We start from the raw sequence: 17,354 nt of genomic DNA on the forward strand, positions 1-17,354 counted from the left end.
ATTGAAATTAGTAAGATTTTGGAATGCAGAAATAAAGTAAATAATCAAACCATCAATTCTAGCACATGGAGGGCACCTAAATTGTATAATTTGGCATCTGAATGATTGGTATTATAATTTGGCATTGTTATAATGAGGCTCTTACTGGATTATTGTAATTGAACACTAATAAAAATTATTAGAGCCATGTGACTCATTTCATATAGACTCATACGAAAGGGACTTCATAGTCTAGGGGAATTTGTGGCCTTCCATTTGCTGCAGGAATCCCATATGCTGGTTGGGGCTGATGGAAGCTGGAGCCCAAACACCCACTTTCAGTGTGACAGCTGAAAGGCTGCAGCAATGCAGGAAACCTTCTGGTACAGCATCTCAGATAAGTGGATATAGAAAAAAGGTAAAGGTAAAGGACCCCTGACAGCTAAGTCCAGTCACAGACAACTCTGGGGTTGTGGTGCTCATCTCGCTTTACTGGCCGAGGCAGCCAGCGTTTGTCTGCAGACAGTTTTACCGGGTCATGTGGCCAGCATGACTAAGCCGCTTCTGGCGAAACCAGAGCAGCGCATGGAAACGCCGTTTACCTTCCTGCTGGAGCGGTACCTATTTATTCACTTGCACTGGTGTGCTTTGAATTGCTAGGTTGGCAGGAGCTGGGACCGAGCAAGGGGAGCTCACCCCGTCGCGGGGATTCAAACCGCCGACCTTCTGATCAGCAAGCCCAAGAGGCTCTGTGGTTTAGACCACAGCGCCACCCGCGTTGGATATAGAATCATAGAATTTGTAGAGTTGCAAGGGATGACGAGGGTCTTCCATCCCAACCCCCTGCAATGCAGGAATATTTTGCTCAATATGGGACTCAAACCCATGACCCTAGCATTAAGAGTCTTATGTTCTACCGACTGAGCTGTCCCAGGAAATGGAGCCTCTGCTTAAACATGGGTAATGAAGGAGAGTCCACCACTGATGCAGTGAGTTCCACACAGCCGCTATGTCAACAGTGAGCTAAAGCCGCTGTCAATGACGTTCATAGAAATAGTCAGCCTTGCACTAAGGAATGCAAGTGAAGAGCCTGTTGATTGTTCTGTGACATTACACTTTCTACAGCAATCTGCTGAACAACTGGCTATTAAAAGTCTGCCTCAAAGTGACAGATACTGAAGGCCTCTTCCTACCTTCAAGGACACAGGTATGGTTTTCCGAAGGCATGTGATCTATTTTTTTAGATACTTATAAGCATCATGTTGGGTCTGTCAAACAGCTGTTTGGGAGCAGAGAAGCAGCTGCTTTTTGAAAACAGTCATACTTTGGATTTCAAACAGCTTAGTTCCCGGAAGTGAATGTTCCGGTTTGTGAACTATTTTTGGAAGCCAAACATCCAACGGGGTTTCCGAGGCTTCTGGTTGGCTGCAGGAGTTTCCTGCAGCCAACCAGAAGCCACAATTTGGTTTTTGAACATTTTGGAAGTCGAACGGCCTTCTGGAACAGATTCCGTTCGACTTCCAAGGTACAACTGCATATGCATCTTCCTTCTGCAAGAGATGCCTCAATTACAGTTTTGTTAATATATCGTATCTCCTCCCTGTTCTCTTTAATCCAGGCTAAACATACCCAGCTCTCTCAACCGTTCCTCCTTTGATATTACCCTATTTGTGACTTTTGAGGGGGAACTGTCCGACATTTAAAAGCAGAGCGAGAAGTGACTTGTGAGTCACACATCTCTTATTTGTTCTCTGAACGACCCTGTGAATCAACTACTTGGCTGCAATTTGGGCCACTGACCTTGCTACAGACTATTTTGAGAGCCTCCTTTTTTATTTGATTAGAAGAAGAAAAAAGCCGCAACGTGGTCACTGAATTTTCCCCACACAGGGCAACACAAAATGTTCGTTGTGCATCAGATTATTGTAGTTTGGTGTTAGTCATATTTTCCAGCAGGTGGCTGCATAGACTCACTGTTCTGTACTCCAAGTCATACCATAATTACTCTTACTAATGGCAAATGTTAACACTGTGTGTGTGACTAATTTATTTATTTATTACATTTCTGTACCCCCAAGGAGGTGTGCACCTAGTTCTCTCTCCTTTCTCATTTTATGTTCTCAACAACCCTGCCGGGAACTAAGGGGAGTTAAGAGAGCCCAGCCTTGGGAGAGCACCACGTTGGCTACTGCAATGAGCTTCCGATGAGGCTCCATGGGGAAGCAGGAGCATTTTTGTCTGAAATGGGCCTCCTTGGAGAAATCAGTTCCAATATTCGGGATGAGAAGCCCGATTGAAGAGAGCAGTCAAGGTGTGTCTCTTCCCCCGAACATCTGAGCTTATTTCTTCCAGGCTTTATTTCTCTCACAAAGGCTGTGACAAAACCAAACTCTCACAGATAATAAGGATGATCCCTTCTTCCCTACTGAACTCTGGCTGGGAGCTCCCAAGTAGTAGTAGTAGTAGTAGTAATTATAATAATGATTATTTCTTATTTATACCCCGCCCATGTGACTGGGTTTCCCCAGCAACTCTGGGCAGCTCCCAACAGAATATTAAAAGCATGATGAAACATCAAACATTAAAAACTTCCCTAAACAGGGCTGCCTTCAGATGTCTTCTAAAAGTCAGATAGTTGTTGATTTCCTTGACATCCGATGGGAGGATAGGTGCCACTACTGAGAAGGCCCTCTGCCTGGTTCCCTGTAACCTCACTTCTCGCTGTGAGGGAACCACCAGAAGACCCTCGGAGCTGGACCTCAGCGTCCGGGCTGAACAATGGGGGTGGAGATGCTCCTTCAGGTATACTGGGTTGAGGCCATTTAGGGCTTTAAAGGTCAGCACCAACACTTTGATTTGTGCTTGGAAATGTACTGGTACCCAAGGTCTTTCAGGACCAGTGTTATATGGTCTTGCCGGCCACTCCTAGTGACCAGTCCAGCTGCCACATTTTGGATTAATTATAGTGTCCGGGTCACCTTCAAATGATGTACAAGTGATACATGACTCAAAATAAACTAGCTAAGATCTATAAAAATCTAGTGGCGCCAGCCCTGTGGAACGTCCTCCCATCAGATGTCAAGGAAATAAACAACTATCTGACTTTTAGAAGACATCTGAAGGCAGCCCTGTTTAGGGGTTTTTTAATGTTTGATGTTTTATCATGTTTTTAATATTCTGTTGGGAGCCACCCAGAGTGGCTGGGGAAACCCAGCCAGATGGGTGGGGCAGAATTATTATTATTATTATTATTATTATTATTATTAGCCAAGATGGTAAGCTTTGGTATTGCCAGAGGGGAGAGGATTGGAATGGAATCTGAGGCTGCCTGTAGCTATTGGAACTGATGGTTGTCACAGGTACCTGGAAGCCCTAGATGCTGTGGACGCGTCTTCATAAGTCCAAGAAATAATATTTTGTTCATGTGGTTACTCCATAAAAAAGATAATTGTGAACCACTGCAGTTCTTCAGAATATCACCTTCACTTGCTGTCTCTCATTCTTCCATGCAGGGTGTGTAAAATAAAATAAAATACTTAAAAGTCTCCCACTGGCAACTAGGGTTAATAGAGTTCTGTCCTCTATTAGGACAGTTTTTGGGAGGTTAATAATCCAAAGTTATGGCAACGCCTTTCTGTTACTACCCAATTCTGTTGCTACAGTTGAGCGGCAGACTGTTGTCATACTACATCTGTTTAATTCTGAGGGTAATTTGAAAGATAATTCAACAGTACTAAGTGCCTCAAGCCTTCTGAGAATTAAATCACTTTAAATGAACATAATTGTAAGATATTCTTATTCAACAGTGAAACGCATGTGGCAGCTGAAAAGTGGAGTGCAAAAATTAATGCATCAAACACAATGTTCAGTGTTTCACTTCAAACAGAAAATTCATTTCAGAAGTCATTAAAATTAAGAAAATATTAGCTGAGCATGCATTTCCAACTCAACCCCCATCATTGTATTAGAAGGATAATATTTCTGCAACAGAATGAAGCTTCTAGTTAGGTTTTTAAATTCCTTAATGAACTTACCATATGAATCTCCATCAAGCTGCCTGTTCAAGAAAGTCCCTTCCTGTCAGGGAACTGACATCAGAGCCAGAGGTGGAGGCAAGGCTCCCAAGCGATGCTGGAGAGGGGCCCAGCAGGGAGAGAGGGAGCTCATCGGCTGGGGAAGGAAATCAGCGCAACACCAGTAGAGAAGAGGGGCAGATGGGGGATTCGGAGAGGAGGCTCCAAGACTCTTTGCCCGAAACCAGTGGGGAGAGCACGGGCACTCCTCTGCCCACTCCCTCCCTGCACAGAAAACTTCCACGCAGGGAGAGTAGGAGGAGACTTGGCGTCAAACAACTTCTTTGCTGGAAGAGGTTCAAAAAACGCCCACTGGCGGATTCTGCTAGCGACTGAACAGCCACGGAGTGAAGGGGCTGTCAGCCACGACAGGTTTAACCAGGCAACCTAGCCAGGAGTGGCAGTAACTTACGCACGAGCAACCCCTTATAACCATTACACTTCCTTTTTAAAACTATTGATGATTGATGTTTCCACACATCAGCAGCTACTTTTAAATTCTGGCTGTGAACTGGTGGTTTAACTTTATGCCCTAAGCCTGTACCATTTTTAGGACTTTCTTCTCCTTCACTGTGGTGTTTGGAGGAATGAAACAGCCAAACAGTGAAATTGTCATGGATGGAGAGAGATCTGGCAACTTGGAGTGAACTCAGAGGAAAAAAGCTATCAAATCTCTGGTGCTTTACTAGGGAAAAGAAATGAAGAAGCATAAATGGAAGAGTTTCTAAAAGATAAGGATGGAAAACCATGGCAAACACAACAGGAAATGGGAACTGAAGATAAAGAGCTGGGTGCAAATTAATGGCTATATAACAAGAACTATGGAATAATATCTCAATATATTTGAATAATATCTCAATATATGATCACAGCAGAGAGATTCCTATATGGACAAAGACAGAAATATTTATTATTGTTTAATATGGAGACATGGTTGTTGAAGTTACTGGAGGCAAAGGTGATAAGTTCAATTAGAGAAAAAACATTGCTGGCCTGTATTAATTATAATAATTAGAGAACTCCTTTTGGACTTTTTGTGTGAAAAGGAAATTGAACAAATCTGTATTGGGAGCAATGAAGAAGTGAATTAAAATTGACAACACCTTGTTTCTTGACTCAAAATCCATCCTTAAAAATTCCTGTGCAAATAAATATATATAAAATGAAGAAGTTGTTTATGGATTCAGTAGCTAAATTAGGACATTAGACAGGAACAAGACGCAATTATCAGAAGTGTACAAAATTGCTAGAGATGGAATTTTGACCAATGGGCTTGTTATACAGAGATGCCACCAATGGCTGGGGATCTAAAATTCATAAGATCGGCAATGTTCCTATGTGTCTCCTATTTTTTTCTTCCAGATTTGGAATCTAGCACATATATGGAAAGCATGTCTTCAGTCAAATTCTTCCTCCTGGTTAGATATGTGTCTGAGATTAGTTCAACAAAAAATAAGGTTGGCAGTCTATTGGCCTCCTGAAGGTTGGTGGCCAAAAATACTGCTGGAGTCAACGATGATGCAACGGGTAAGGAGTTCTCTGGTAAGAATTAGGTAACCTACTATGTTAGGCAAGAGTGGCTCCCATTATCCCAACAGTGTAATTAAGAGTTCAGCAATAAGTACCGATGTCCTATAAGTCAAAAATTCAGACATTAGTGACCAAAGAAGTGGGCACTAAAGCACCTTCAAAACATTTTCAGAAAACATCTCAGTGCGTATGGGATTTATTCACACTAGTGGCCAAAATTGTGGAAACCTTTTGGGGAAAGTGTATTTCCGAGGTTTGATGGCTCATAACACAATGACAAACCTAGACAGCATCTTAAAAAGCAGAGACATCACCTTGCCAACAAAGGTCCGTATAGTTAAAGCTATGGTTTTCCCAGTAGTGATGTATGGAAGTGAAAGCTGGACCATAAAGAAGGCTGATTGCCGAAGGATTAATGCTTTTGAATTCTGGTGCTGGAGGAGACTCTTGAGGGTCCCATGGACTGCAAGAAGATCAAACCTCTCCATTCTTAAGGAAATCAGCCCTGAGTGCTCACTGGAAGGACAGATCCTGAAGCTGAGGCTCCAATACTTTGGCCACCTCATGAGAAGAGAAGATTCCCTGGAAGAGACCCTGATGTTAGGAAAGATGGAGGGCACAAAGAGAAGGGGATGACAGAGGACAAAATGGTTGGACAGTGTTCTCGAAGCTACCAGCATGAGTTTGACCAAACTGCGGGAGGCAGTGGAAGACAGGAGTGCCTGGCGTGCTCTGGTCCATGGGGTCATGAAGAGTCGGACACGATTAAACGACTAAACAACAACAACATAATTGGCTCTCTAAACATTCATGCTCAATGGCTACATTCAAATGAAGAAAAGTTATTGCATATCAACCTAAGAAAGTTGTGCTTCCTTTTTCTGGTTATTTGGCTATAACTTTTGATAGAATACAGATAATTGGACACACTTTGTTGCATTACATTCTTCATTAAGTTATCTTTCCACTGATATGTAATTTTATGTTATTACTCCAAAAAAGGTGGTGTTATGAGTAATCAAACCTCAGAAATACACTTTTCCCAAAAGGTTTCCACAATTTTGGCCACTAATGTATTTATTGCATTGTAAAGCTATTGAGATGTCCTCAGGTTGTGTCCTGTTAGTATGCTCTATGGATGGAAGGCTCTTTGACCCAGTGGATTCTTCCATCAACAGAACAGGGATCTTCAACAATTCCCCTCCTTTCTTGTCATCCCGAACCCAGATCTGTTGCAGAGGTTTGAAGGATCCTTCGGAACAGCATGGAAGGTGGCACAAGATCGCTGAAGATCGCCTTAGTCCCCATTCCTTTGGTGGAAGGCTCCACCAAATGAGATAATTTTCAGTCGACAGAGGGGCACTGCTTGGATGCAAAACATTCATTTAAAATGAACGAATGAATGAATTGGTCTCCCATATTGGACTTTGGGCATACAATTCTCTTTGTGCCGCCATGGCAATGCTCATGAATAAGAAAACGGGTGCATAGGAAGAGAAAGCTCTTAAATTGAGCTGCATTACAGTATCGAAGGTCATCAACACATTTAATAAACTAAATAAACTTCACTTTTATTTGTATGATTTATTGATATTCTCCAACTCGCATTTATATTAACAAGCAAGAGAGCTTCTCATTGTTTACCTACCAGTGCATAGCAAATTTCAAGAGATAAACTGGAAACCAGTTAAGCAGTTCCTGTTAATAAGACAGGCTGCAGATTGCAATGTGTGCTTCACGTAACCCAAATGTACTTCGCAAAGGCACAGTTTATTATGGTAAAACATGGCAGAATGGAAATGAGAATTTCCACATTTACAGTGTATTTTTTTCTTTTTTCTTTTTACAACATCTTACAAATTAATCAAATATTTATGTGCTGCTTTGTTAGATAGTCCATGTGATGGATTTACAGCCTAGAACTACAATGTATATGTAGCTACATTATAATACAATTCAGGGAATATTTATATTACAGAATGTATGAAATGTATGGCTATGAAATGTTTGGACCAGTATTTATCAACATATCAAAGCATACAAATCCCAATCCCAATAAAATATTACAAAGCATAATGTAAACAGTTAAGTTATATAGGCATTCTTTTCAAAGATCCAAATGCTGCAATAAAAAACCCATATAAAATGTAACAAAACATAAATTACATTTCAAAGTCTGTACATGATTCATCTCACAAAAAAGCATCAAACATGTATCCACACATTCTATACAATATTGCTTATTTTGGTCTTTAAAGATCTACAATCTCTAAAAATGTTCTTTTTAAAAAGAAAAACAAAGGAGGGCATGTGTTTTTCTAGCACCTTTTTAACTAAATTCAAAATGAGTTTAAAATTCTTATTGATCAACACGATCAATAATATGTGCTAATGTATTTCTGAGCCCTTTATCAAGATTTGACCACAACAGGTAAAAGAGGTTGGCTTATTCAGTTAGTGCAACGCCTACCAGATCACTTACTCTAGTTAGAAAAATATATTTGCTGCTAAAACGTATGTTATACTTCCATTCCTTTATAATGGAAATCAATTCACTTCTTCAGCGGGGGCGGGGGGGGGGATGCAATGCTCAGTCACTAAGATATACCAGTCATTCTGCTTTCTTACCTGAACTTCAGCTATATTTCAAATTTGGAAGAATATTCTTACCTGTCTCTTCTTACCTATATTTGAATAACCCCCCTGCAAATCAATTCTATCAAAAAGACAAAGATTCTGTTTGTAGGATGTCCCTTATACCTTAAGCACTTTTCCACATGCAGAACAACCCTGTGTGTTATTGTTGACCAACTCTCTCTCTCTTTTTTTTTGGTTACTGATTTTACCAGAATTCTTAAAAAAAAATATTACAATCAGAGTTCAAGATATACATGATGTGCAATGCATTTCCACTTTCTGTTGCACAGCAACAGTATATTATAAAAGCAGCCTCCCTGCAAAAACTGCAATCAACCCTAGATTCAGAAACAGCAATTCCCAATCTTCATATTTGCATACATCTGTCGGAAAGAAAAATCCTTTAAACATGATATGTCATTATTGTTGCATCTCAGGTGGTTTTGGATTATAGTGTGTGTAAAAGTCCAATGGGGGAGGGGAACACATTGATTATGCAAGTCAAAAGGACAACAGTCTCCAGTGGACTGAAGACGTGCCCCATTTTGTCTTTGTAGTAAGGCAACACCTCTAGGCTTCTGTCTGGAATTCTGCCTCGTCCATCTGAAGAGTGTCATTATCACCCAATAATTCTGTCTCGGGCACTGAGCCCTCTTCCTCCTCCTCTTCCTGGACCAGACTCTGAGCAACATCTTCTGCGGCGTGAGCATCATCTGCACCTTCAGACAGCAGAGCAGCCCTGTCTGCCACCGAGGCATTGGAGGGAGCGGTTGTTACGTATCCCGTGCTTGTGGAACCACTGCCACTGTGATGGGAGCCTGGTTTTGGAATCATCTGAGGAGCCATCTGCTGAGGAGCCATGTGCATAGGGATCTGCACGGGATAAAAATTGGGCAAATAAGCTCCGTAGGCTGGCATCGGTTGGTAACCATTGACGGGAATGTAGAGTTGAGGTGGTGGAACCATCGGCCGTATCTGTCCTTTCATTGGGATGAACTGTGGCTGAGGGAAAGCTTGTGCTTTCTGTTTCGGTCCAACGTACCTAGTGTTGCTGACATTGCTAACGGGGCTTGTGCTGAGGGAACTGGTTTGCGTGGTGTTGCTCGCCCCGGACGTTTGTGCCGAGCTGTTGTAATTCGACAAGTTCCCCCAGGTTCTCAGCCTGTTGTGGATGTCTTTGAATCTTGGCCTTCGGTTGGGAAATTCGTTCCAACATTCCAACATCAGCGAGTACATCCACGCAGGGCAGTCGTCGGGACACGGCAAAAACTGCCTGTTTCTTATCATCTCGATGACATCTTGGTTGGAATAGCCACAGTAAGGCTGCAAGCCGTAGCTGAAGATCTCCCACAATACCACTCCGTAGGACCAGATGTCGGAATCAATGGAAAACTTGCCGTACATGATTGCCTCGGGGGACATCCACCGTATAGGCAGCGGAGCATTCCCCATGAGTTTGTAGTAGTCAGCAGAATAGACTTCCCTGAAAAGGCCCAAGTCGGATATTCTCACACTGAGTTTGTCAAACACCAACACATTTCTAGTGGCTAAATCTTTGTGGACGACGTGATGGCTTGACAGGTATTCCATCCCTGCCGCTATCTGAGTCACAATGTGGAAAAAATCTGCTGGCTCCAATGTGGACTTCACGGTCTTATCGTCATCAGTGCTGCCGACGTCAGAATGAGGGGATCTCATAACCAAAAACTCATGCAGGTCGCTATGGGAACAGTAGCTAAAAATCATACTGATGGGCTGCTCTTTTGTCACTATTCCCAGTAAGCAAACGATATTTGGGTGCTGTAACCTTGACCTCATCATCGCTTCATGTTTAAATTCTTCCCGGAGGGCTAAGTCGGCTTTATCCTTGAGGGTTTTGATGGCAACTGTCTGCGTCTGCTCGCCTGGCGTTGCACCAAACAGGTGACCCTTATAAACTTTCCCAAACTTCTCCTCGCCAAGCTCCTCCATGAACCTCACCGTGGAGAGACTGATCTCTTTCAGCTTAGTCTGAAAATAAAACATACCCAAAATCATTCTCTTAATGGTTTCATTCTAAATCAAAGGAAAATGTTTATTTTTGAATAAACATCCACAAACTGGTTTTGAATACACATTCACAAACTTTTTATTGATAACAAGCAGCTAAATAGTTTGAGGATCTATACAACTGTGTAACATGCAGAAAACAGCATTTTTAGAGAAATCAAAGACTGGAACTGAGGGAAGTCAGGGGGTGGGGGTGGGTGGGTTCTGTTGGGGGAGGGGGGAGGGAGGAAAAATGGGGGGGAATAAGGATGATATGTTTCTGGATAATATGTTTTGTTTTAATTTTGAATAAAAAAGTTATTTTTAAAAAATCAAAGGAAAATGTTGCAAATTATTAGGTGGTTCTCACAAGAAGAAAGCTATGGATCAAAGTGTGCATTCAGCTTACGTTTATACTCAGAAGGATCTCATTTGTTTTACAAACACACACAGGACAAAATATTTCATGTCTGAGTATTTCAATAGTCTTAAAGCAGAAGTAAAAGAAACTGCCATGCGTTTAACAACAGGATCATCCCAGTGGCTTATGATTTTCCTCATGTACTAGAAAGCGATGTTACTTTTTAACACAATGGCCTTTTTGCTAACCCTAAAAGTCACAGGAACTGGCATCATTTCCACCTCAATATCTCATAATTGAAGATTTTCAATTCAATGGGCATGTGAATGGCTTGTGGAAACAGGCTTGAGTCCAATGATGGTTGTGTGCTATCTGAAAATTAGCGTGCACAGGGTGGGGAACTTGAATTTCACTAATCCCACTCCCAACTTCATCTAGCCCACTATGTCCCCAAGAAAGCTGCTCCTGATTTTTGAGGGAGCCTCTGGAACAGTGGAGGATAAAAGCTGGGGAACCTGCAGCCCTCTAGATCAGGCTTCCTCAAACTCGGCCCTCCAGATGTTTTTGGCCTACAACTCCCATGATCCCTAGCTAGCAGGACCAGTGGTCAGGGATGATGGGAACTGTAGTCTCAAAACATCTGGAGGGCCGAGGTTGAGGAAGCCAGCTCTAAGGTAAAGGTAAAGGGACCCCTGACCATTAGGTCCAGTCATGGCCAACTCTGGGATTGCAGCACTCATCTCGCTTTATTGGCCGAGGGAGCCGGCATACAGCTTCCGGGTCATGTGGCCAACATGACTAAGCCACTTCTGGCGAACAAGAGGAGCACACGGAAACGCTGTTTACCTTCCTGCCGGAGTGGTCCCTATTTATCTACTTGCACTTTGACGTGCTTTTGAACTGCTAGGTTGGCAGGAGCAGGGACCGAGCAACAGGAGCTCACCCGTCGCGGGGATTCAAACTGCCGACCTTCTGATCGGCAAGTCCTAGGCTCTGTGGTTTAACCCATAGTGCCACCCACTTCCCTATGAAGCCTGCTTTAGATATTGTCAAACTACAACTCCCATCATCACTGAAAACTGTCCATGCTGGGACTGTTGTACCTCCTTAAGGACCCATCTCTGGTCTAAGATATGGCATTGAGAGCTGCAGATGGTAGGGGAGGATTGGCAAAAATCGAGTTTCTTGCCTTGTGCAAGGAGATGCTTCCTGTCACTGTAAAGCTACTACTGGATAAAACCTGGTGTCTTTTTTTCTTGTTTAAATGGTACCTGTTTGTGCTGATTAATGAGAGGCATTTCCATATCCTGGCTAGGAGATGCCATCAGCTGGCGACGCTGAGGAGTAGTAGCAGATGTCTTCTGCTTGTTCCTGCACATACACACCAAGAAGAAAAGGCAGGCAATAACCAGAGGAATTGCTATGCTGGGTACCAGGATGTAGAGGATCCCCATCTTGCTGTTGTCACGTGGACCTGTTTGAAAAAAAATCACATTTTCAGGAGGAGTCTTAAACATTCACACGTAATGGAAATAAGTGCATGCACACAACCAGCACCAAGAGACTAAACTTCAGCACATACACCCGCACATGGAAACCCAGTGGTAAACCCAATAATAATATTGCATTAATTGCCAACAGATTTCAAATTCCTAAGAATAAGGGGCGAATACGGTCCAAGAGAAGTTGATATGCAAAATAAATACAAGCTCCATGGATCCAACCAGCACTCACTGGTCATGCATAGATAACACTCTATAACTGAACTTTCTGAATACACAAATAACAATGCTTTACAGTCACACCTTGGAAGTCGAACGGAATCCGTTCCAGAAGCCTGTTCGACTTCCAAGATGTTTGGAAACCAAAGCGCAGCTTCTGATTGGCTGCAGCATATTCCTACAGCCAATTGGAAGCCGTGGAAGCCCCGTTGGACATTCAGGTTCCAAACAACGTTCGCAAACCGGAACACTCACTTCCGGGTTTGTGGCGTTCGGGAGCCAAAACGTTCAAGTACCAAGGCGTTCGGGATCCAAAGTACGATTGCATTTCTGTTTGAAAGGATGCAATCCTATGCCACTTACCTGGGAATAGGTCCAACTGAATACATTGGGGTTTCCTTCCAAGGAAACACACTAAGATTGTGCCACATTATCAAGGTGTGGCCCAACAGCCACTCATATGGGCCACTACTAATAAGGCACACTAGCCTTGCTATAAGCCTGCAAACTTTTTTACTAGTATATTTGGGTTAGCCAACCTTTTCCCATTAGCCCACTGCATTTCTATATTGGGCACGGAGAAGGGGGCTTTCTTCCCCGATGGCCTGCTTTGTCCCTTAGAGACATCCCCCTCACTTGCCTATGGCCCCAGGTGAGTGCTTAAATAAAAAAGGTAAAAGGTAAAGGACCCCTGGACAGTTAAGTCCAGTCAAAGGCGACTATGGGGCTGCGACGCTCATCTCACTTTCAGGCCAAGGGGGCTGGTGTTTGTCCACAGACAGCTTTCCGGGTCATGTGGCCAGCAGGACTAAAACGCTTCTGGTGCAACGGGACACTGTGACGGAAACCAGATCACACAGAAACATCGTTTACCTTCCCGCCACAGGGATACCTATTTATCTACTTGCACTGGTGTGCTTTTGAGCTGCTAGGTTGGCAGGAGTACAATGGGAGCTCACTCCATTGCGGGGATTCGAACTGCAGACCTTCTGATCAGCAAGCCCAAGAGGCTCAGTGGTATAGGACTCTGATGCACATATAATTCATGCTCTCAGGAATGCCTTATTCATTCATTTGAGCAGGAAATGCAGCAGCTTCACATGCACATCAGCATATCCAGAGAGATATCACATTGGAATGAATAAGGCAGAATTCAGAGTATCCCCAGCAAATATTCATAGATAAAATAAACAAATGTTTCAACTAGCAATTATATATTTGCACAGTTAAATTTTATATGGCCTTTGCCCTCCTATGTAACTTTCCAGTTGGATCACTTACTAATTTCTGACTAAATTATAATAAAAGTAATTCAAGGTCTGAAATAAGAAGTGCTCTTTAGGAAAAATCTATAAAACCAACAGGACCTTGACTAATATGTCTGTTCAGCAGAGTCATGCAACAGAGTCTAGTTTTAATATTTATAGCCTACTTATATGTAAGAACCATAAAAGCAGTTCACAGGAAAATGCAACAGGACAAAAATGCAAAGTTAAAAACAACAAATCAGTAACAATAAAATGGAAGCAATTAATATATTAATACAAGATTAATAAATCAGGGAGAACATGATCCCATTGGGATTTTTGCTTTGTTTTAACTATTTATTTTGTGCTTTTATGCTGTATTTTTATCTTGTGAACTGCCCCGAGATCTTTGGATAAAGGGCGATATATAAATTTAATAAATAATAATAATTTCCCAGCTGTCATCTGGGGAAGTAGTACCACCCAGGAAGGCCTCTTGCATCCTTTTGCTGAGTGTGAAGCTCTGTCCTTTAGGACCATTTAGTGTGACACAAGAATGAAATACTGGTACATGTACAAAGCATTCATTTGCATGTTGAAATTTTAGGCTATACTCCCAAACTCTCAGATATGAAATTTGGCACACTACAGAGAACATTTTCTGAAGAGAGTTTATAATGCCAATCATCAATCACAACCCAGTTCACACATTATGTTAAACCATAGTTTAATGCTACAAAAATGGGTCTTCTTTCTTCCATGCCCTCTCTCCTCCATCTGTTACTTGCTGAAGAGAGGGGAGTGGGACAATCTGCTTCTTAGTTTTGAATGGCCATTGTTTCTTATTATATCTGCACTGCAACTCTGGTCAGTCATAAACCACAGTTTGAGCCTGGTTTTTCAATAAACCGTTGTTTAAACTAAATACAAATTGCCCTTGTCAGATGTAACAACCAACTGCAATTACCGTATTTTTCGCACCATAGGACGCACCGGACAATAGGACGCACCTTGTTTTAGAGGGGGGAGAACAAGAAAAAAAATTTCTCTCCCTCTCTGGCCAGAGGCCCTTCAGCGAAGCGGCAGGAGGCACTGCGCAGAGAGGGGGAGAATTTTCCCCCTCTTGTTTTCCCACTCTAAAACAAGGTGCCGTTCAGGCGGCTACCTTGGAAGCCTGGAGAGCGAGAGGGGTCGGTGTGCACCGACCCCTCTCACTCTCCAGGCTTCAGGTTCCTTTCGACCTGCTCTTTGGGGCTGGCGGGGGAAGCCCACCACCAGCCCCAAAGAGCAGGTCAGGGAGCAGTGGAAAGGCGCAGCGGGGAGGCTGCTGCCATAGTCGCGCGTCACCTCTCCAGCTGGGAGAGGGTCGCGGGGCTATGGCTTCTTTAGCCCCTCATGCGCTCTCCCAGCTGGAGAGGTGGCGCGCGGCTAAAGAGGATCCTGCCATAGCCACGCGTCACCTCTCCAGCCGGGAGAGGGTCGCGGGGGGCATCTTTTGCCCCGCGCGCGCTCTCCCGGCTGGAGAGGTGACGCGCGGTTATAGAGGCTCCAGCCATAGCCGCGCGTCACCTCTCCAGCCGGGAGAGGGTCGCGGGGCTATGCCATCTTTGCTCCATAGGACGCACACACATTTCCCCTTCATTTTTGAAGGGGAAAAAGTGCGTCCTATAGAGCGAAAAATACGGTAGTTTAAAAATGGACATGGGTGCTCTCAATCCATTCCTTGCAGCTGTGATTGAGGAGCGAGGAGGGCACAAGCCCAAGGAGCACTGAAGTTGACTCCTGTAAAAAAGTTAAAGGTAAAGGACCCCTGGATGGTTAAGACAAGTCAAAGGTGACTATGGGGTTGTGGCGCTCATCTTGCTTTCAGGCTGAGGGAGCTGGTGTTTGTCCACAGACAGCTTTCCGGGTCATGTGGCTAGCATGACTAATCCACTTCTGGCACAATGGAACACTGTGATGGAAACCAGAGTGCACGGAAATGCCGTTTGCCATTTGTCGAACCTATTTACTGTATTTTTCGCTGTATAAGACACACTTTTTCCCTCCTAAAAAGTAAGGGGAAATGTGTGTGAATCTTATGGAGCGAATGCAGGCTGCGCAGCTATCCCAGAAGCCAAAATAGCAAGAGGGATCGCTGTGCAGCGCTCCCTGTTGCTGTTCTAACTTAGCCCCTCTGTCTCTTCCCCCACCTCCCAGAAAAGCCCCCAAGAGCTGCGCTCCCTTTAAAGAGCTGCACAGAGCGTGTGTGTGGCTCTTGGGGGCTTCTCCCTCCTCGGGGAAAAGCCTGCAAGCGCCGCACACACACTCCACGCGGTATCTACCTGCACTGGCGTGCTTTCGAACTGCTAGGTTGGCAGAAGCTGGGACAGAGCAACGGGAGCTCACCCCACTGCGGGGATTCAAACTGCCAACCTTCTGATTGGCAAGTCCAAGAGGCTCTGTGGTCTTGACCACAATGCCACCCACACCCTGTACATTGTAAGTACAATCTACATAATCTTGACCAAGGACTCTTGGCAAACTTTCACCCAATAATAGGTAAGATCATTAGATAAACTGCAAACCTGAAAGATTAGTCTTGCTTTCCTCAAACCCAAGAACAGCAGCAGTACAGGCCATAAATTACATGCCCCCTGGCTTCAATGTTGACAAACAAAGAATGCATTAATACAAAATGGTGCAGCGAAAAGGCCTTTGATTTGCTTTACAACTATTTTTTTCTACAAACACTCTAGAAGCAGGGAAGAAAAATAATACATACTACAAGAAGGTACTTCACACAGTTCCATGCGTACGTTTTTGTTTTGCGTAAAACACCAGGGACCATCCATCTGGCTTCCAGGATTGCGACAGTATGCGTGTCCCCCTCCAAGCTCTGGAAACTCTGTGCTTGACAAGTGATGGGGATGAGGATGCTGAGAGTCCCAATACTGGCAATGGTGGCCTGACTTTGTGACACTGATGGTGCCTCTATAATCGGCTCCAGAGCCATTGTAACACTGGTGATCTGCAAGAAGTAGTTTGGCAGATGATTAACACAAAGCAATCCTCTCCTTACAAAACAGTTCCCCATGTCTAGTAAATCTGTTGTTTTGCCGACCTCTATGTCAGGAAAAGGCAAATTCCCTCTGTGGTGCAGTGCAGAAATGTATGCATCATCACTTCTTAGCAAACTCATCTGCTTCAACATGACTTAAGCCTCTTTTTTATAGAACAGCTTCACCTAAGATTAACTAACTGATCCAAAAGTGAAAGATGAGTGAAAAGGCTCTTGCAATAACAAACAAGAATAACCCAATATGTATGACTTTCCCATCAGCTAGACTATGCTATATGAATAAATTAATATATGAAACATGGACCACTTATAAACGCCATCTCCAACTCCTCGAAAGATTCCATCAGTGGTGTCTCCAAAAAATTTACACATCACTTGGGAGACAGGCGAACCAATGCCAGTGTACTGGAAGAAGCAAAGATCGCCAGTGCCGAAGCAACGATTTTCAACATCAACTGGTTATGGACTGGTTATGTTGTGTGGATGCCTGATTATTATCTTCCAAAGCTACTACTCTATTCTGAACTTAAAAATGGAAAGTGTATTGCTGGTGGTCAACAAAAGGGGTTTAAAGACTCTCAAGGCAAATCTTTAAAAATGTAGTATAAACATCAACAACTGGGAAACACTGGCCTGTGAGTGCTCCAATTGGAGAACGGCCTTTACCAAAGGTGTCATGGGCTTTGACGATCCTCAAACTCAGGACGAAAGGGAGAA

General features: G+C 43.4%; 1 protein-coding gene and 1 long non-coding RNA gene across 3 annotated transcripts in view; one reads left to right on the plus strand and one right to left on the minus strand.

The window, feature by feature from the left end:
- Nucleotides 1–2,189: 2,189 nt before the first annotated feature.
- Nucleotides 2,190–7,150, plus strand: LOC309352273. The gene is made up of 2 exons (XR_014161221.1): nt 2,190–2,290; nt 6,810–7,150. It is a non-coding gene; the product is annotated as an uncharacterized lncRNA (long non-coding RNA).
- A 1-nt stretch (nt 7,151) lies between these two features.
- ROR2 (receptor tyrosine kinase like orphan receptor 2) overlaps nt 7,152–17,354 on the minus strand; it is a 164,174-nt gene continuing 153,971 nt past the window's right edge. For both annotated transcript variants that reach the window (XM_081880397.1, XM_081880398.1), the window contains exons 7-9: nt 16,341–16,586; nt 11,880–12,082; nt 7,152–10,229 (exon numbers count right to left, since the gene is read on the minus strand). In XM_081880397.1, the coding sequence (XP_081736523.1) occupies nt 8,790–10,229; nt 11,880–12,082; nt 16,341–16,586 (1,889 nt within the window). In that variant the 3' untranslated portion in view covers nt 7,152–8,789. The remainder of the gene's footprint in view (nt 10,230–11,879; nt 12,083–16,340; nt 16,587–17,354) is intronic.

The sequence above is a fragment of the Podarcis erhardii genome, assembly GCF_964252035.2.
Source record: "Podarcis erhardii genome assembly, chromosome: 11".
Taxonomy (NCBI): Eukaryota; Metazoa; Chordata; class Lepidosauria; order Squamata; family Lacertidae; genus Podarcis; species Podarcis erhardii.